This window comes from Simochromis diagramma, unplaced genomic scaffold (genome assembly GCF_900408965.1).
Source record: "Simochromis diagramma unplaced genomic scaffold, fSimDia1.1 OVJJ01000361.1, whole genome shotgun sequence".
Taxonomy (NCBI): Eukaryota; Metazoa; Chordata; class Actinopteri; order Cichliformes; family Cichlidae; genus Simochromis; species Simochromis diagramma.
The window spans coordinates 3,220,466-3,240,873 of NW_024386860.1; the positions used below are offsets into that span (position 1 = coordinate 3,220,466).

At 41.9% G+C, this 20,408-nt stretch overlaps 2 protein-coding genes across 5 annotated transcripts in view; one reads left to right on the forward strand and one right to left on the reverse strand.

The window, feature by feature from the left end:
* The window catches only part of LOC120732256 (acyl-CoA-binding protein homolog), an 18,077-nt gene extending 13,350 nt beyond the window's left edge, over positions 1–4,727 (forward strand). For all 3 annotated transcript variants that reach the window (XM_040029715.1, XM_040029713.1, XM_040029712.1), the window contains 8 exons: positions 54–137; positions 226–333; positions 1,751–1,881; positions 1,967–2,090; positions 2,178–2,256; positions 2,698–2,791; positions 3,010–3,129; positions 3,420–4,727. In XM_040029715.1, coding sequence (XP_039885649.1) covers positions 54–137; positions 226–333; positions 1,751–1,881; positions 1,967–2,090; positions 2,178–2,256; positions 2,698–2,791; positions 3,010–3,129; positions 3,420–3,540 — 861 coding nt within the window. In that variant the 3' untranslated portion in view covers positions 3,541–4,727. The remainder of the gene's footprint in view (positions 1–53; positions 138–225; positions 334–1,750; positions 1,882–1,966; positions 2,091–2,177; positions 2,257–2,697; positions 2,792–3,009; positions 3,130–3,419) is intronic.
* abcb4 (ATP-binding cassette, sub-family B (MDR/TAP), member 4) lies at positions 4,722–19,786 on the reverse strand. 2 transcript variants are annotated; one of them, XM_040029711.1, is made up of 28 exons: positions 19,525–19,786; positions 18,513–18,580; positions 18,258–18,339; positions 17,723–17,861; positions 17,601–17,637; positions 17,309–17,500; positions 16,913–17,084; positions 16,699–16,823; positions 16,377–16,548; positions 16,149–16,262; positions 14,949–15,059; positions 14,733–14,858; positions 14,176–14,379; positions 13,923–14,093; positions 13,463–13,624; positions 13,191–13,367; positions 12,512–12,658; positions 12,322–12,426; positions 11,974–12,051; positions 11,738–11,821; positions 11,465–11,668; positions 11,260–11,360; positions 11,035–11,175; positions 9,348–9,504; positions 9,065–9,262; positions 8,324–8,530; positions 5,990–6,136; positions 4,722–5,688 (listed from the first exon to the last, which is right to left on the reverse strand). In XM_040029711.1, exons 2-28 carry the CDS (start codon positions 18,569–18,571, stop codon positions 5,482–5,484), a joined length of 3,819 nt encoding a protein of 1,272 aa, XP_039885645.1. In that variant the 5' UTR covers positions 18,572–18,580; positions 19,525–19,786; the 3' UTR covers positions 4,722–5,481. The 2 variants fall into 2 exon arrangements, with proteins under 2 accessions (XP_039885645.1, XP_039885644.1); XM_040029710.1 differs by having other exon boundaries at positions 5,482–5,688; positions 19,521–19,786.
* Between the last annotated feature and the right edge of the window lie 622 nt (positions 19,787–20,408).

Below are 20,408 nucleotides of genomic sequence, written 5' to 3' on the forward strand. Positions count from 1 at the left end.
GTCCAACCAAAATCAGCTGTTTTAATACCTTAAAAACTCGACTTGTTTCGCAGCATGCGCCGTATGATGCTATGGTGCTGGTGTCTATGTGCTGGTATTTGGACCAGCAGCTCAAAGCTACAGAGGGCAAATGGAAGGTAAACACTTGACGGTGCACATCGTGTCAAACATTTCCTGACTATTCTTTTCATTTTTCTGACACACATGCATGTCTGGGATTTTCAGGGCTCAGATGCAGTCAGACCCGTGTCCTTCCCCGAGGAGCTGGTGTTCACTATGGATGAAAAAGTCATTGGCGATATCAGTCATGCCAAAAAGCAATACATCGAGTCGGTGAGCTATCGTTAATCCCAAATGAAACCTCAGAAAACCCCTGATGACACTGAATAGGCTGTCTTGAATAGGCAAAATAGGGAAGTTTCCATGAACTTGCTGGAAAACACATAATTCTGTCAAGGAAAGATGTGAAAACACATTTACAGAAACCTCATAGAATAGAATAGCATAGAAAAGCCACTTTATGGTCATTCAGAAGTTATATCAGAGCAAAAATTCAGTGCTTTTACTCGCCATCAGACTGCACAACATGAGTCTAACATAAAATAAATAAATATAAATCTAAAGATATGAAATATAAAAAAAGGATCTAGAATATAGTCATGTAAGAATATAATAAAATGTTTTATCTTTATATATGGATAAAATATTATTAGGTACTAGTGTACTATGAAGGAAGTTCAACACCTGAAACCCCACACGGAGATGACGGTTATAACAACAGTCATCAGTAACTTTCTCTTTTAAGCTAGGCTTTCCGCTCTGAGCGCGCTCACATAAAAAAAGGGGCTTTTCACACGTCATGTGACTCCTCTTTCAACCCACACAAAATGATCCCTTTGAGAACCGCCCGCTTCGATCAGATACATTATCAGAGGATGGTAATAAAAGGGTAAAAAAATACAGTAAGATGCAACACTTGCAGATTAATGTTGGTGAAAATCCTCAATGAAAAAATGTCTAAGTTTCAGTTTGTTTTAATGCGCCTGGTGCTGCTGTTTATTTGTGACATGACAGCTACAGATTACAGATATGAAACTTGATTAGAGACGTGGAAATCACTTCAGTTTGGTGTAGATCAAAGTGAAATGAATTTTATTGATTGAACAGCTTTTCATGTTGTGTGTCCTCTGTTCTTAGCCGCAGATTAGAGTCAAGTGTGATAACCTTTATACATTTCAGTGATTGTCTTAAAGTCAGGTTGCAGTGACAGTGTGATGCACAGTTTGAACTGCTGTGTCTTTACAGCGGGGTGTAATTCTTAATGTTATTATGGTACAGTTTAACAAGCTGCACATATAAAAACCTGAGAAAACACACGCACACAGGACACTCCTCTGAACAGCCTAATAGTACGAGAGTGGATGTTGTTGAGCTGTTCCTGCTGTGGTGAAACTAAAATCCTCCATAGATTAACTGCAAACACTGAATCTGTGATGCAAGGTTAGGATTGAAATTTGAAAAAAGTCACATTTGAAATGGTGTGCAGCCTTTTTTTTCACTGATTTTATTTTCCTGCAGAAGAAAATCTGATTGAGTTAAACTCCATGTGGCTGAACAATGAAAACATATTAGAAGCACAGCAGCGGAAACATAAGATGGGAAATTGATTATTTGCAGGCGTCATCAGTCATGCTGTCGTTTGCTGTGTGGTCCAGAGCATCTAACCGTTCGTTCTCTCTCGGTTTTCCAGGCACAAGACCTCCAGGTTGTGTGCTATGCTTTCACAGCATTTGGTAAATCTACCATCAAACAGAAGAAGCTCCATCCAGACACTTTTGTTCAGCTGGCGATGCAGCTGGCCTACTACAGACTGCACAAGAAGTAAGCTGTGGTTAAGCACACACTTTTATTATCATTATTGTCAGTGACATTCGTGGCCCTGAAGGTGTCCTCTTTCCTCTTACAGGCCAGGAAGTTGTTATGAGACGGCAATGACGCGCAAGTTTTATCATGGCAGGACTGAGACGATGCGCCCCTGCACCCAGGAGGCTGTGAATTGGTGTAAAACCATGACGGACCCCACATGCAATGTGAGTGTGTGACAGTATTTGGGAAAATCACAGAAGAGCAGGAGAGAAGAAGCAATCTCATATTCGACTTAAATGTTTTCCTCTCAGGATGGTGTCAGGAGGAAGGCCATGCTGCAAGCCTTCAGTAGACACAACAACCTGATGGCTGAAGCACAGGAAGGACAAGGTTAGTTCACTTTGTGATTCCTGCTTCGTGCTTTTTCCTGACTACACTTGGCCCTGACTGTCCCGTTTTAGTCTCAGATTTGAGGTGCAGCTACAAGCAGTGTGCAGAATAGAGATGTAGGGCCAAAGTATCATCAATAAAACCATGACTTTGATCACTGGTAGTTTTGTTTCTGATATTAAACTTGTTGGCTTAATTTTTGTTTGCCTGATTGAGCAAAACGGAGCTGCTACACCCCCCACTGGACTCTTCTGAGCCAGTAAAAATCTGCTTTAGTTCAACATCTACATTTATCTGTTGTACAAAATCGTTTAGCCCGTCAGCTTCCCTATGTAGGACTTGCGGGCTGAACCAAGGCTGCTGACATCACAAAGAACCATATTTGTAGTCTCTTTGAGTTTTTATGCCCTACTTCATGCGGTCGTGTGATATTGTTGCCAGGTTTTGACAGGCATCTTCTGGGGCTGTATCTTATTGCCAGGGAGGAGGGACGTCCAACCCCAGAATTATTTATGGATCCCCTTTACACAAAGAGGTACGCCACCCAGAGCTGATTTATCGCATGAAAGCAGTAAATTAAATTTCTGCTCTACTAGTTTATAATGTATGATCTATTGGAAATAATTTAATTAAATATTAAATCCTAGAATGTTACAGTGCAGTATCCAGAAATCTGCTTCTCCAGAGTAGCTGCTGCAGAGCAAAGGCAGTGCATTAGGTTTCTGTCTGTGACTGTTGTGTTTGTGTCTGCAGTGGCGGTGGGGGTAACTTCGTGCTGTCGTCCAGTCTGGTGGGCTACACTACAGTTCTCGGGGCTGTGGCTCCCATGGTGCATCATGGTTATGGCTTCTTTTACCGCATCAGGGATGACAGGTGAGCACATGAAACGGGCTTTCACTGACCTGAAAACCTGTGTGTGGGTTTTTGGTGAACCTGTGCTGCATATGTGAGATTTGCCAGTTCTGTAGAATTTATAAAAAGCAAGCTAAAGATGTATACACTTACTGGACACTTTATTAGGTACACCTTGCAAATACTGTGTTGCACCCAGGTTTACCTGCACAACTGTCTTAATTCTTCATGACAGACTCAACAAGGTGCTGGAAATATTCCTCTGAGATTTTCAGTAGCTGTATTCAGATCTCCGCTCCTCTTTCTTCTAGGATTGTGATCTCCATGTCAGCGTGGAAATCCTGCCATGAGACTGATGCTCCATCACTGTTCAATAGCTTCAGTAGCTGCCTGCATGAGATGCTCCACTTAGCCACCACTTCTCAGCTATAAACCTACTTAAGCAGGGAAACAGGATAATTTATTGACTCCTCTTTCAACCCACACAAAATGATCCCTTTGAGAACCGCCCGCTTCAATAGATGCATTATCAAAGGATGGTAATAAAAGGGTAAAAAATAAATAAATACAGTAAGATGCAACACTTGCAGATTAATGCTGGTGAAAATCCTTAATCAAAAAATGTCTAAGTTTTCAGTTTGTTTTAATGTCCATGTTGTACCACAGAGAGCCTGTTTTAAAGATCAATGCACTTGTAGTTGTTGTACTCAATGGTGACAGCTAGATCAGCACGAATCAATGCAAAGGTGCAGAATCTGTACCTCGTATTTTTTTTTAATGTAACCGTAAATTACTCAAGATTTTATGTAGTTATTAGCATAGTGTAAACTGTACTTTTTTCTCTTTCTTCCTGATTCAACGCTCGTTTTTTTTTTGACTGTATAGTTTGAAATCCTGACAGTATTATTCCACATTTTAAGATAAAACGTTAACCGCTAAGTGGCTAACGACTCGTCTTAGTTTTCACTGTGAAAAAGCTCTTTTCCAGTAACCGTAGAAAAGAGCTGTTAGGCTTGAACTGAAGCTGAGTAAAGTTAAACACTACTGAATCGTAACACTGTAGGGAAGCTCGTTTCTAAAGCTTTTGCAGAGTTAATTCAACATTTCTACTTCACTAAAAGAACCTGAAATTTGTACTAATGGATGGCAGAAACAAGCTTCTATTATTTGGACAAATATTTGATTGTCTTGTCAAAACAGTGCCTACAGATAAAGGAAATGCACTTTAATACCACAAGAGGACGTGAATGTACCCCATCGCATGAAGTGCACACACTGAGCTAATTTAAACTCATTAAAAGAGAGAAGTAGGCACGACTCGTAAGTTTGTTAAAGCCAAGGTTTGACTTCCAGTTTCTCCAGGTACCAATACCTTCTACACACTATGCAACTTTGTTTTTAATTTCATGTCCAAATGTTGGTGATGGTGTTTACTTTGGGTTTCAAAGAGTGGCTGACGTAAAAATCTGTTGAAACACTTTCTACATTTGGAGCCTCACACCAACGTGATTATTGCTTTGATAAGGTGAAATTTCACTGTGATTGTACCACTTTGAGGGAAGCTGTAGTCAATTTTTTTTAGTCAAATCTTCTGAGAATAAAGTTCGAAGATGTCCACACTTGCTTTCTTAACCTTTATTTGAATATAAAACATTAACAGTTACAAAGCAGCACATCCTCTAAAAAAAAAAAAATATATATATAGAAACAAAATTACATTTTAAGTGAATTCCACAGAAACTTTCAAATGAAAATTAACATTTGCGCAGCATTTCCCAGGCTTTAACTGCTCAGGTACTTTGGTCCTCCAACTCAATCCAAGATGCTGTACTGAGTCATAACTTACAGTATAAATATTAAAGATTTTACCCAAAACTATTCCAGACAGTGATGATCCCATCGTCAGAGGCATAAAACCACAGTGCATAGACAAATGAACAAAGGACTGGTCATAGAATTTACTTCTTTAGCCTGTTTAAAAAGAATGCAGCCATTTTAATTCCAGTGTTCTCCCTACAAGTAAAAATATCTGCCTCAAAGGTCACTTTTTCTACTTGCACAAAAAGGCTCTTTAAAAGCCAAATCTGTCACTTAGCTAAGCAGGAAAAGTACACATTAATCAACTTGTATCCACCAACAGTGAGTAAGCAAAAAAAAATAAAAAAATATCAGCTTTACCGTTTACATCTGCACCCCACAAATGTCAAAAATCTCTTGTGGGAAGGACAGTCACAAGTGACAGCCAATCAGAATCCAGACTTTATACATTTAGGTTTAAGCCACAGGAGCCACTGTCTGAATCTGCATGGGAGGAGTGATGATCTAAGGCACCAGTGTTTAATTCAGAACTCTCAAGATTATGGACACTATGGGTTATTTGTCACAGTGTCCCATCTGTCTGTTGACAAGCATGTGGTAGACCCCCTTCTTTGCCAGCAGCTGCTGATGCGTCCCCTGCTCCACCACGACTCCTCCCTGGAATACAGCAATGCGGTCTGCGTTCTGGATGGTGGACAGACGGTGGGCCACGACGATGCACGTCCTGCCCTTGCTGGCCTGGTCCAGAGCCTCCTGCACCACCTACAGAGAGAGCATGGTCTTATAAGAGCTCCTACTATGAATGTTTTCAGCACTAAAGATGGTTTCAATTTAAACCAGAGCTGTCATCTTTATCAACATGGCTACTTTCCTGTATTCCTCCCATCCTCAGGTTTAATGTGAACTCTCTCAGCCCAACATTTCCCCCAGTCTGAGTTTGTTCCCATTTTCTTGTGTGTGGATTTTAGCTGCAGCAGTCGTTTGTATGAGCTGGTGACTTTACTCACCATTTACTTAATCTCCCTGACAAACATTACAGGTGAAAATGGAAAGATGTGCTCACCTTCTCGCTCTCAGTGTCCAGCGCAGAAGTGGCCTCATCCAGCAGCAGCAGTTTGGGGTTGCGGAGGATGGCTCGGGCTATGGCTATTCGCTGCTTCTGACCACCTGACAGCTGTGTCCCCTTATCACCTGCCTGCGTGTCATATTTCTGCTCATGGAAAAAAAAACCAAAACAATGAGAGGGCATCGTTGTGTTACTATAGATGGTCAAAACTATACAAAGTATGGATCCAATCACTCCTCACAGCTGACAAATTTCTTAAAAAGTATACTTTGAGGTTTAATAATAATAATAATAATAATAATAATAGCAGCTACATTTATTGCCAAGTTAATAAAATGCTGGCAGGAAATCATTTTCACATGTACAATAACACATTCATCTTCAGCTGGTCTCCTGCATGATTACCATTCACATTTGTTGACTCATAAGGCTTAATGATACAAGCCCTCCAGTAATCAGTACAGATTCCTCTGATGTCTTGAATGGGAGAGGAGGTAAACCACTTCACTGGGATTGTCAGGTGGTCACTGTCCTCAGTGTTACATTGATTTTATGCCCATGACACGTAATGTGCCCCCTTCTGCTATCACCCCTTAATGTCCCAGCCTAGCTGTACTCCTGTCCACAACCAGCTGCTGCTTCGTTCAGCACCCTCAGAGTGACTTGACTGCTTGTTGAAAGGCCTGCCCTCACACCCCCACTCTCTGTAGGAGCTTAGTTGTAGATTTAGCAATAAACCCTTTACACCCGACCTCCACAGGATCCACCTTACTACACCAATTGTGTTCTGTCTGAGCTGCCATTTCCATCCCAGTTATGCTTTTCAACCTGCAGGTGGAAAAATAAAGCACCACCAAGTTTGTTTATCACAGCAGTAAAAACACTGATCAAAGGGTTTTCAACAAAGGTTTTTCACAAAGGCCTCTTTAGGAGACTTGCATTGTTGCTGTAATTACCTTTGTACACCATTTCACAATTTTTAATTTTAGCTGACTTATGTTCCCCTTTACAGCATCTCCATCTGACCTATGAAGCCTTATCTTTACATCATCTTAAAGAAACCTGGGGGCAATCACACCAACCTTTCATCTACAGCTTTATCATGACAAAATATTTCAGGTCCACGAGAGTGGAATAAATGTTACTAAACCCAACCTCGTCCATCTTGGGGTTAATATAGTTGAGCAGAAACAGAAAGGCACGAGACCTTTACAAAAGGATGGAGCTCTATTCAATGCCAAATAACAACAGTTGCCTCAAAGCACTTTATATTGTAAGGTAAAGACCCTACAATAATACAATACAGGGCTGAAAGAATTACTCAAAGATGACTCGATAGTGACAGCAACCACAACGGTTTGTACAGTGCTTTTTGATTAGTGCTTTATACTTTTAAACTAATGTTTGAAGATTTTAAATTGGTGGCAAGATCCCAGATCTCTCAAAAACCACAGACCAGCATCTAGTCTACAGTTGATCAGCAAAATGCTTTGAAACCACCACATTACTATCAAGTTTCAGTCTGCCTCCTGATCAGAGCACTTTAAAGTCTCAGCACTGACCAGTTAACTGCTTGTCAAGTACAAGCAGCAAATTCAACATTTTAAAGGACGTAAAAAGCAAAAGAAATGCCATCTGAGCGATCTGGACGACGAGTCTTAAACACTGTATCGAAGACATTTAAATTGATCTTAGTTTGTTTCTAATTTGAAACCATCACATCAAAAATCAGCAGTACTGAGAGAGCATAAAACAAAAAAAAAAACAACAAAACAAACTTGAAGTGTATAGTTAGCTCCAGGCAATAAATCAATGATTTCTTGTAGTCATCTATTATCTTATCGGCAGCAGTGTTGCCTCTTACGGTTACATTTTTTATAATCTTCTTTAGATGTTTATCATCATTTTATCATCATGCGATATGATAAAAATCTCTGGAGTAGGTGACACTCACAGGGATCATTTTATAGCAGCCATCAAGTGTTTGTGTGCACAGCCTGAATCAGAAACAGCATAAAGTTGAGACTCATTCTAAGGGTTTAGGTTTTGAGGGCAACACAAAGACATCCTGGCTGTACTAAACTTCCCTCACAGTAAAACCCTGTGGTAGCTGGGCATAGGCAGCTCTAGGCAGCTTTGTGACGCATTAAAAACAAAGCTGACATCAGAATCCACCTTTGGTTAGATTCAGTGTTTCAGCCTCCTTTCTTGCTGTAACCCTGACTCTGCTTTTTTTGACCACCTCTTTATCCACCCAGTCTGTTTTACTGACACTGGATTTGACCCTTATCTTTACATGGAATATTCTATAAAATAGTAGAATGACATTACCAGTGGCAAACCCTCTATGAAGTTGTGAATGTTGGCTGCTTTGGCCGCTGCCTCTATCTCGTCCATGCTGACTTTGCGGCTGTTGTCTCCATAGGCAATGTTTTCAGCCAAAGAGCAGTCGAACAGCACGGGCTCCTGGGAGACGATGCCTATCTGGGACCTCAACCAGTGAATGTTCAAGTTTTTGGCATCAGATTTGTCCAACACCTGAAGGAGAAAGAGTAGCACAAATAGGCTTGCATGCTTTGGCACCTGGACCGAGCATTCATTTGATTGTGCAACATCGTTTTAATCACCAAGCCCTGAAGGAAATGTCTGATTTGTTAATGGCTAAAAGCTTGTTTAGCTGAAGAACTTGTCACTTCTTATTTAAAAGTTAACATTGGTTTTACATTAATTCTGAATCAATGCAGAAATTCAGTTAATGAGTTATTTTGCCAGAGACTTTTTTTGTTTTTGTTTTTTTAAAGTGACAAACACAAACATACTAGAAAACCTGCAATGTGCACATGATGTTCAAAAACACCAACAGGACACGAGACAACAGGCACACTATTCATTTCCCTCCCAACCAGATAAATGTTTATGCAGTAATCCAGATAAGAGCTCCTGTTACATGGACTTCATATCAGCAGAGTACTGGAAAGCACTGGCCAGCTAATCATTACCCAACTGTCAGTAGGTGAAGAGGCATCAGTGTGAGGTAGTGCACAGAGCGTGGGCGTGCAGTTGTTTTCTCACCACTTTCCCATCCAGCGGGTCATAGAACCTCTCCAGCAGCTGAACGGTGGTGCTCTTCCCACAGCCGCTGCTTCCCACCAAGGCCAGAGTTTCTCCCTTCTTTACACTCAGACTCAGCCCTTGCAGGATGGGTACATCAGGACGTGAAGGATAATTGAACTTGACCCTCTCAAAGGTCACATTACCATCAAATTGGTCCTGGAAGAAAAGAAAGAGTTAGATATGTGGTAAAATATCACTTTTCTAAAGCTGTGTTGGGTGCGCGGGGCTTTGCGTCATGTACCGGACAGTCTCCGTCCTTTGACAGATTATCAATGGCAGGCTCCTTGTTTAACAGCATCATGATGTGGGCAGCAGACAGTTTGGCCTTCGCGTAGTTTGGAGCAAAGGAGTTGACTTGACCGACAGCCATGGCACCAAACAGAACGGCTGAAATCACACTGGGAGAGGAAAGTTAAACACATTAGCTTCGCTGTCAGTGGGGTGTGAAACAGGATTACATAAGGCTAAGCTAACACGAACCTACGACATCTGTGTGCCCAGCATGTTTGTAATTACTGATAATCTTAAAGATGAGTTTGCGCTGTTCGGTCCCGCCGATAATGATGAACCGACTGACGAGTTTATGCCTACAACAGCTGTAGTCAGAAGTTTGCATTTACTCATCGTGGGCATGAATTTAATGGTAATTTTGTGGCCTTTAATGTTGCGTCACCACTTCGCCAAGAACTGGAAGAAGACCCAAACCATTAGTCTGAGATGAGAGGGAGCTGGTTAAAGTGTTCAAGAACAACCTAGGAACCACGAAGTCCAAAGTCTGCCACGAACTGGAAACTGCTGGAACACCAGTATCACTGTCCAGTTAGATGTGTTTTACATCACTATTGACTGAGAGGGTGCCAAAGCCTGTGCTCAAAAGTCAATCCTTTGAGCTCGACTGAAAATGGCAGACGCCCATGTGGACAAGCAAGTGTCTCCTGGAGAAAAGTTTTCTAGTCAGACGAGAAGATTTGTCGTGGTGGGTAAACGGCTCAAAACGTTGGAAGCGTAAAGTTGAGGCTTTCAAACCCAAAAACAATGTATTAGCACCGAACCAGTGTGGTGGTGGTACCATCATGCTCCAGGGCTGTTCTGGCAGTGACAGCATTGATATTGCATAAATTGGCTGGAATAATGAATAAGAAGCAGAACCACCTCCACCTTCTTCAACTCCACCTCAAATCAACAACTATATGATTGACCAGGACAATAATGCCAAACACAGATTAAAACTGGTTTAGAATGGATAAAACAGGCTAACATTAAATTAATGACAAGACTGTCCCAAAGCACAAACCTCAGTCCTATTGAAAACTTGTGGATTATTTTTGCTTTCCTGGCACAGACCTGAATTTAAGCAAACTAAAATGGGCTCTACCAATCCTGCCAAGGAGTGATTAAATGATGCCAGAGGCTCGTTTCTAAGGCACATTTAACCAAACATTAGTGGGGTTGTTTGTATATATTGGAGCCTGTGTGGATCCAAAATTCACTTTACTACAGTAATGCTGTACAATCATTCCATCCTGGCGAGTGGGAAAAAGCTCAGAGACATTAAATCAGCCTCAGTTGGGTGTACAGTGTTCATTAAGAGGTAAAGAGTTAATATTTTCTTCTTTTATGACTGAGGCTTCGGTTTGCCATGAACTTTGGACTTCCCAGTTTATGCAACACAATATAAATGAAAGCAGTGGCTCCTCCCAGCAAAAGAGGGTCTGATGTATTACCACAAGTATCTGTCACAGTGTACATTTGAAAGCCACCCACACTGAGGCTCTTCAACTGCTTCTGACTAAGATAATGATTAACAGCCACATGAAAAGGTTCTGTCCATCAGAAATGCTTTGTTTGGATGTTACCCGCCACGCAAACTGTCAGACTGCCTGTTAATCTCCTCATGAAGATGCAAGCCAATGTCTCAGTTCACTCACAGGAAGACCCCTTCGACACTCATCCTTCCAGCTATAATGAGCCAAGCACCAAAACGGAAACAGGCCGCATAAGCAAAATAGATCATCGCCTGGGAAAAGGAGAAGGTGAGGCCGTAGATGTGTGCCATTTTCTTTGAGTTTCTGTAAAAACATGAGAAAGGTGGCATCAGAACTTAAAGAGCGTATAATTGAGCAATCAGGTCCCTGTGGTACAAATTATCGTACTTGTAGGGCACATAGAGGTTCTCCTGATACAAAGCTTCAAACTTTTCCTCTCTTGTGAGGCAGACCACGGTGCGGATGTTCTCGATGGCCTCTGTGGCAATCTGAAGAGACGCAATGCAAATATCTCATGAGTTCAGAGTTTCAACAGACTGAGCCGTGAGGAATTTTTACTTTCACTCTGGCACATCTCGCACCCAATCCTCACCTTTCCAGCCTTCTCCAGCTCCTTCTTGTCTTCAGCAGCGTGTCCTGCGAGCATCTTCATCTCAATGGCTCCAGCCACTGCAATGATGGGCACCAGAGACAGGAGCAGCAGAGTCAGCTCCCAGCCGTACACAAAACCCAAGATCAAACCGGTGCCCATGTTGGCGAAGTTCTGAGCGAGCGTGGCCATACGCACGCCTGCGGCCTAAATGGATGATTTGACACTTTAGTGTGAGCCTTTGGTAACCTTTGGCCAGCTGTTGTTGAAGCTTACCCCCTGCACTTGGGCTGCATCTGTGGCCAGTCTCGTAGTGAGCGCACCAACACTGTTTTTTGGTTGGTCAAACCAGCCCAGATCCTGCAAAGGAGATTTGAAAGAAGCACTGAAGGACCTGACCAGCTTTTATTATGGCTTCCATGTAGATAATTGGTTCACTTTAGCCACCAAGAAAAATGTATTTTTCAACAACATCCTCCCTGCTCTCTCATTTGACTTTGTCACTTACATACCTGCCTCATCATGGACTTAAAGGCCCTCAGTCTCAGTGTCAAGGTGAGGACCTCTCCAGATTTACCAAAACAGAAACCCTGTTTAAAAATAAAATAAAATAAAATAAATAAAAAAAAACCACACAACCCCCCCCATGAAATTAGCACACGTGTCACATCATCCGCATGTGTTGTCACATCAGCATTCTTTCAACTTGTGTGCACTCTCCTAAAGTTTGACAGGGACCTGTGTGACCATTTCCCTTTCATTTTTAACCTTTTTATTTACATTACTTACTAGCAGGATATAACAGAGTTTACCAAGGTTTACCACAAACCCTCTTCCATCAACCGCGTGCGTTTGCATACCTGTAGAAACATGGTGACAAAGGAAACTGCTCCAATAGCAGCAAACATGAGGGAAAAGAAAACTGATCTTTGTCTGACAATGTCTTGGTCCGGTTCTGCAAACACCTGAGGGGAGATAAAAAGATGAAGCTTTCTACAGCTGCTGAAAACACCTCCATTCAGCATGAACATGTTATCAAGAGTAACCTACATTGATGATCTTTGAGAAGACGACGGCAAACGCAGGCTGCATTGCACCATTGATAATGGCACAAAGGGTCCCCAGCAGAATGTATGGCAGCTCTGAAGTGTTCAGAGCCATCACTTTGAGGAACGACACAGGGGGAACGTCTTCATCCTGCAGACAGGAGGAAAGATTAAAAAGGCTTCTAACGCAAGTGATGAATGAATGGTGTGTATAAGTAGATTCTCAGCATGAAAATTATCCCAAACACATTGCTAATGCAGTAAAAGTATAGTTGATAGAAACATACAATAGATCATAATCAGTCTAGGAGCCCAAACCAACATTATCGAATCAATGTGGGATCATCTTGACAGAACAAAAGGCAGCAAACATCCAAAGAAGAGCTTTGAATGTCCTTCAAGAAGCCTGGAGAACGTTTCCTGAAGACTACTTAAAGAAACTGCCTAAGAGAATAAATTGCAGCCCCAAGTCTTAAAATAAATAGTACTGTATAATTCAATTATTAGTTTCCAGAAAAAGTAAGAGGTGTGAACACTCATCCAAGTGAAAATAACAATAATAATTTTTTTTTTTTTAAAAAAAAAAAAAAAAAAAAAAAAAAAACATCTTAGACTAAGAATCTTATTTTTTCATATTTACTTCACATTCCTTTATTGATAGAAGGATTTAGGTGTTTGCTCACCTCCAAGTTATCACTAGTCAACTTTTTCTTTTCCTCTTTGTCTCCTTCTGAAGTTTTAAAGGATGCACCTTTTGTGCTCTTCCTCTTGAAGAGAGAAGACTCAGACAACGACCTGACTCCTGGGCTTCTCTCATCTGCAGACGGCTCATGCTCCTCCTCCGCATTTTTCTGAAACGTCTTCAAGAGGAAAACCACAAATGCAAAACAAACAAATAAAGACTGGGTGCTGTGGAAGTTCCCATCTGCTAAAACTGCCTGTGTGCAAATATTACCTGCATGGAGACCAGTGTTTGGTAGACTCCCTTTCCTTCCATCAGCTCGCTGTGAGTTCCCACCTCTACAACCTTGCCATCTTTGAAGCCGGCAATAACATCAGCGTTTCTGATTGTTGAAAGGCGGTGAGCCACGATTAGTGTGGTTCGACCCAACCGGACCTGCACACGGGCGAGTTTGTGTGTTACACTGAGTTAAATGTTACTAGCATGCTGCTCTGATGTGAGGTACACAAGCATTTAACATAAACTGTTAAATTATTGCAGGAGGGTAGGTTTATGTGCACTGTGGCTCAAATCCACCATCCATGCAGGAGACATTTATACAAGACTATGAATCAAGTCAGATCGGACAGATTGCTCCTCTGGACATGAGTTAACATTTCTGCTCTGTCTTTATTTATTTTTATTTTTTTTACAGTAGCCTTGAAACAAGAATTAAGTAACCGTTGAGCCGTACCTTATCAAGCGCCGCCTGCACGATGGTCTCACTCTCAGCATCGAGCGCAGATGTGGCTTCATCCAACAGGAGGATTTTGGGGTTGCGGACTAAAGCTCGGGCGATGGCGATCCTCTGCTTTTGTCCTCCGCTCATCTGAGTCCCCCGATCTCCCACCAGCGTCTCAAACTTCTGCTCAACACAGAGAGTCCAATGATTAGCAAGTGGAGATCAATCATTTACAGGGACAGAGGAATTGTAAGTGTTGCCCTACATCGGGTAGCTTCATAATGAAGTCATAAGCGTTTGCTTCCTTGGCAGCTTGTTCGATCTCCTCCTGCGTCACGTCGGTTCGGCCATATCGGATGTTCTCTGTGATGGTGGTGGCGAAGAGGATGGGCTCCTGGCTCACCACCCCGATCATCTCCCTCAGGTGTCGGACGTTAAGAGAACGAAGATCGTGACCGTCAACAAACACCTACATGGACACACGACACTCAGTTTACACCGTTGTGTAGATTCGCTGTTTCCATTTACTGGTTTATGCAGAGCCTTTTATACACAGAAGCCATTTAACAAAAAAATAAATAAAAAATTCCACACAAATCAGTTTACTGTATTTAAGCAAACAGACTCAATTTTCATAAGGAGTGTCCAAAACAAAAGTTCTTTAAAAGAAATCCACTTCACATCTACTTTCAGCTTTAAGTTGTTAAAATTAAAAAAGACAAAAATAAATATAAAAAGGTCTGATTTCTGAACGGTTAAGTCTACACAGGACTGATCTGATTTGTACATCTTGCACTTCAAAGTACTTGAGGTCCCACTTACGTTTCCTTCCTGAGGATCGTAGAACCGCTGCAGCAGCTGGATTGTGGTACTTTTACCACAGCCACTGCTTCCCACCAAGGCAAAGGTCTGCCCCCTCTTCACAGTCAAGTTCAGGCCATTTAACACCTACAGACAACATGAGTTTGGGGATATAAAAATGTCCGCATGCTATTTTAGCACTTTAAATTTGAGTATACAGCGGCTATGAGAACATACTTTGATATCAGCCCTGGAGGGGTAGCTGAAGTGGACGTTCTTGAACTCGATGTCTCCTTTGATGCATTCAGGTTTGTAGCCAGCCTCTGAATAACTGTCGATACTGGGGACCTGTCGAGAAGAGAATCAAATACGGCAGATTTCACTTCTAAGAGGCCAAACTAATACAGCAGAACAGGGCTTATTCTTTTCATAACCTCAAAGAAACAATGGGAGGAAATGCTGTTAGCCCTTCAGTTTCAGCTGAGCACATTTAGAAAGCACAATGTTTATTTTCACAGTGCTTTGCGTTTTCACTGAATCTCCTGTTGCACAGCTCTGTTATTCTCCCTTTTGCCTTGCAACTTACAAAAGCTGAGCTGTGTTTTGGCAGAATTTGACACTTATGTCTCACCTGGAAGCCTCATCCTTTACACTTCACCCTTGAACATAAGAATAAGTAGTAGCCACAATACAAGAAATGATTTCAGTGTGAAAACAGGTAAAACAGAAGTGACTTTCAAAGGCTTAATATCCTCCCCTTCAAGTCTGGAGCAAGGAACATGTTTCGGAGAAGATCCCATTTGTTTTGCTCGAGGTTGTGTGCATTTCTGTTTGTGTGCAAACAAAAGTGCTGCTCAGCCTGCAGTTTCTCAGCTGGGGCCATCCTTTATCTGCATTTCTAAACTAGCATGAGTCTGTAGTCATACACAGAGACAAACACGTGCAACAAGCTAAACAAAGCCCCGTCCCAGAATAGCAACAGGCAGGAGTTGACCCTGCAAGCCATCCTTCAAGTGGCTCAGTTAAACAGACTGGTTATGCTCCAAGCTTCTGTGGCCATAGGAGCCCCTTTTAAATTCTACTAAAGCTCATTTCACAAAACACTATCCACCATCTTCACAGTGTCTGCAAAACTCATGATCAGACTCAAGTTTTAATTACTTTTTGGAAATGAGTCTGATTCAGCGAGTGGAAGAAATTTACAAGAACCACAGCTGTGCAACGTCAACTGAATGACCTGCGGTGTCTTCAAACAGCAGGAGCTCCAATTACAGCAAAATCCAGCTCCAGGTTGCTGGCAGCATCAAAGCAGCTCACCGGAGCGCCACCGTAAAGCAGCATGTTTGGTAATACAAAGTGACAACAGGGCAACAACACGAATGGGTGGAAAAAAAGAAAGAAAAGTAAGCGTTGAGTGGAAAACATTGCACTTCTTACGTGATCAATGATGTTGTACACTTTATATGCAGCTCCCCGAGCACTCGCAAAGGTCTGGATGTTGGGAGAGGTCTGTCCCAGTGAGAAAGCGCCAATGAGCACAGAAAAGAAGACCTTTTTTAAAAAGAAAAAAGAAAAAGAAAAAGTGCACTGGTGTTAGCCACAGCAAAAACCTCCAAGTCACATGCATGTTTATTGTACAAACTAACAGGTGACAAATCTACTCACAGTGAGTACGGTTCCAATCGTGTACTCTTCACTCAGGACGAGTGTACTGCCATACCAGAAGGCCAGAGCATAGGACAGGTAAATAAAGAGGAAGGTGACACCCATGGAAAGGTTAGCAGAGATCGCCTTCTTTATTCCCATCCTCTTAGCATCCTCTAGGTTCTTATGATATCTAGAGTGCAACACAAAGAGCACAGTTAGGGGCAAATATAGTATAAAATACATTTTTAAACTGCACAAACAGTGGATTTCTGCCAAGACTGACCACATCTGCACAAATAATGCCATTTGAGGCAGTTGATAACAGTTAAAGACATGACACCTCTTAATCTCCTTCTCTTGACCACTGAAGGCAAACACAGTCCTGATTGAAGAGATCACCTCCTCGGCTACAGCACCGGCTTTAGCATATGCAGTCTGCTCTTTACTGGTGAACGATGTGAGCACCTGTACACAGACAAAAGGTGGTGATGCATACAGAGCCCAGGGTGTTTTAAGCATCAGAAACACAGGGATAAACTTCTGCAGCAGCTTACCATACTGAAAAGAGCAGCAGAAATGCCAAGCACGGGGCTCACAGCCAGGATGACCAGAGTGAGCTTCCAGCCTTTGCTCAAGCCGATGATAAAAGACACAACAAAGCTGGTGAAACCCTGGATCAGCATCCCCACCTTGTCTCCGATACCTTCTTGGATCTTATAGACATCACTGCACATGCACATATAAACATCAAGCTCCAGTTTTGAAAAGTCAGATACTTTGAAATACAAGTGACAGACACACTCATCTCCATAACGCAATTTATTCAAAGTGTCCTTCAGTTTCAGAAAGTTAGAGATCTGCATAGCTGCTGATTATACTTCTAGCACGTTTAATTAACACACAGCACTGTGGGACCTTTAAAAATCACACACTTCTCATCTGTTACCCACTCTGTGAGACGCGTGTTGAGCTCTCCCGTCTCATTGACGTCAAACCAGCCAATGTCTTGCCGCATGATTTGGTGGAAAAACAGGATGCGGATGCGTTTGACCTGCCGACCGGCTGCCAGAGCCCAGAGGGCCACCTGTAGGTAGGCTGCAACCAGGACCCCAGCTCCCATGATGGAGAAGTATATGGCATGGCTGGGAGAGGACAAGTGACAGATGCGGTCTGATAAATCTGTTTCAGTCAGTCTCTCCGCCTGATGAGGCAGCTATGAGGTGTCAGGCTGTGAGGTCTTACCCAGTCATTTCCTCTTCTAAGGTGCTGTTTGTGGAATCTGAGGACACAGGAAGGAAGAACAAACTCCTTAATGATTATTGCTGTGCTACCCATGTGCACACAAGCCTGCATCTGAAACTCACTGGGGAAAGCCTGCTGTATGAAGCTGTCCGTCATGTCGCCGAAGACAATGCACATGAGTGGAAGCACTACGCCGTTTGCCATTGACATCACTGTCCCAGCTATAATCATTAAGACATCCCAGCGGTCTGCAAACCTAAACTGCACACAGAAAAAAAAATAATAATAATTTGAGTGGGAAAAAGTTAAACTCAAAGCAGCTTTCATCTCCTCGCTGCAGGAGTCTGGTGGAGTTCACTGAAACAACGGGAGGATGTGCCTCACTCCCATCCTCTCCCGACTTCCCCGTTCAGCACACACACCTTGCTGTTATGCTTGTAGGAATTTCCAGTCTTACAAGGATAACTATAAACAGTCAAACCAACTTATAACACTGCTGCTTCCATTTTGTCTTCACATGTACACACGCACACTCCAATAAAGAAAAATAATTTGCACACCAGAAAATAAAAAAAGTTAAAAATGAGCCTTGAAAAGAAATAAGTGTATAACCTGTTTTTTTCTGGCAGCAGGTGATTAGTATGAAGATGAACCTACCACTTTGATGGGGCTAACCATGGGCATCTTAGGAGGCTTCTCCTTTTTCTTCTTCTTCTTCAAGTCATCTTTTTCAGTCTCCCTGGAGAATTCATAAATGGCATGATGTCAAATATCTCCCAAGCACCGATTTAAAAAAAAAAAAAAAAAAAAAAAAAAAAAAAAAATCTACTTTAAGAGTTTGACTCAAGTCAAACTGTCACATAATTAGTAGAAAGGCGATTTAGAATTTAGAGTCTTCTTTTTTTTTTTTACCCTGTATTTCCATTTTGTTGGGGTTTGGCTGCGGACATTTCCATCTGCTCCCTCTCCATGGCTGGGTCCTGTCAAAATAAAAGCCATCCCATAAACATGCCTTTGCCCTTTGGAATACGTTAAACCTGCAATAAAACACAGTCTGCAAAGTTAATCCTTTACAAAACTGAAATTTGAGGAATTTGAGGGGTGGAAAAAGTCAAATTACAGTAAGTCCGTGAAAACCAGGGTGCAGATATTCTGCCTGTTGGATGGATTTGGAAGAAGAACAAAAATGCCCCCCCAACAACAGTTAGTCTTCTTTAAATTCCTAGGACCTGGCGTCCACATATGTGGACATCACATTTTTTGGCCTGATATCCACTTACGAGGACATTATACTGCTACTGTTCTATCAAAAATTTAAACGAATATCCTCATATGTGGCTCTCATTTTTTTTAAAAACAAAATTTAGGAAAAAAAAAAATCTGGTAATTGTTTGTTTTTACAATCATCGGGCCCCAATTAGCCAAAATATCAAAGAGAAATTAAAAATGCATGCGTGGAAGAGTTCGGGTCTTAGGAGGTTAAATATTGAAATGATATAATTTCCTTTAAGGAAGTTGCTTAAAGTACAAGTAGAGCATTGTGGTAAAAGTATAAACCATTCACTTAACTCTATCTATATCTATCTATGACATCACGCTCCAAAGCCCTATATATAGATATAATTTTAAATTTGTTTTACATTTCCTTTCAAGCAGCTTTGAAAATGGCAACAGTGTAAAGAGCTAAAACATTGGGGAAAAAAACCCCATTTTACCATTTAAAAAAAATAAAAATCACATGTTTTTAGACACCGACAGTTTTACACAGCTTTGGGGGGGGGGGGGATTTCCCCCCGAAGCGGTTTTATTTCCAGCACCGTCACCACCGCCTCTGTCTCTGACGTGGTTCAAGTATAAAACCATCGTCGTAGCTCTCAGTCAAATAAAAGCTAAATAAAATGTGTAGAAAAGAGTACAGACCCACCGTTTCCCCCGCTGCTGTTCTTCCCTGCTTCTCCTCTGCGGACAGAGGTGTCGACCACGCGCACAAACTCGCGCACACTTTTCCTCTTCTTCCTCTTCCTGCCTCACGCTCTCTGCTCCTCACGTGGCTTTAGGACGTCTGAATCGATGGGAGAACTGAAGTGTTATCCCCAGATCAGAGAAATGACTTATGAACGTATCTTTCCGGCCTGCTGTTTCATTTTAAAGGCCGGTTGTCAGAATACCGGAGAGTGTCATGTTTGGAGAACAGCCAATTATTGACCGCTGTCTATCGGCAGCTGTTAGGGGGCGTGGCTTCAGGTGCTGAAGTTTGTGGTAAATACCGTGATAAATAGTTTGTTTTATTGTATTTTTATTTATACCAAGTTAGTGTACAAACTGACCATGAAGGCTGTAAGAAGGGCAGTGATTTCACTCCACTTTGCTGAGATCTTTTAAAAAAAAAAAAAATTATTTTAACGTTATTTTGTCTTTTGGGACAGACCAAAAGACAGTAGCCCTCTGGGAGGCGCTACAGGAGCCTCCGGACTAAGACCACCAGGTACCGGAACAGCTTCTTCCCCACAGCTGTCAGACTCCTGAACTCTGCCTCCTGACATCTGACCCACGTTAAACTCATGGACTGGACATACACACACACACACAATGGACAACTGTACCCTCAAACACACAATAACAACATGGACTGAACCACCACTCACAACCACTAGCACTTTATATAGCCTCTGTAGAAATTATCCACACCCTCACTTATCTTAACTGCACTACTGTATAGCTCTGTGTAAATAATCATTCTGTACATACGATAATTTTTAACCCTACAACTGTTTACAACTTGCATAGTTCCCATTTCTGTATAGCTGT

Coding starts and splice junctions, on each gene's coding strand:
- abcb4 (XM_040029711.1), bottom strand. CDS start 18,571: ATGGAGAGGGAGCAGATGGAAATGTCCGCAGCCAAACCCCAACAAAAT. Junction 17,085..17,308: donor CTCAACACGCGTCTCACAGA/GTGGGTAACAGA, acceptor GTGCATGTGCAG/TGATGTCTATAAGATCCAAG. Junction 16,263..16,376: donor CGATTGGAACCGTACTCACT/GTGAGTAGATTT, acceptor TTTTTAAAAAAG/GTCTTCTTTTCTGTGCTCAT.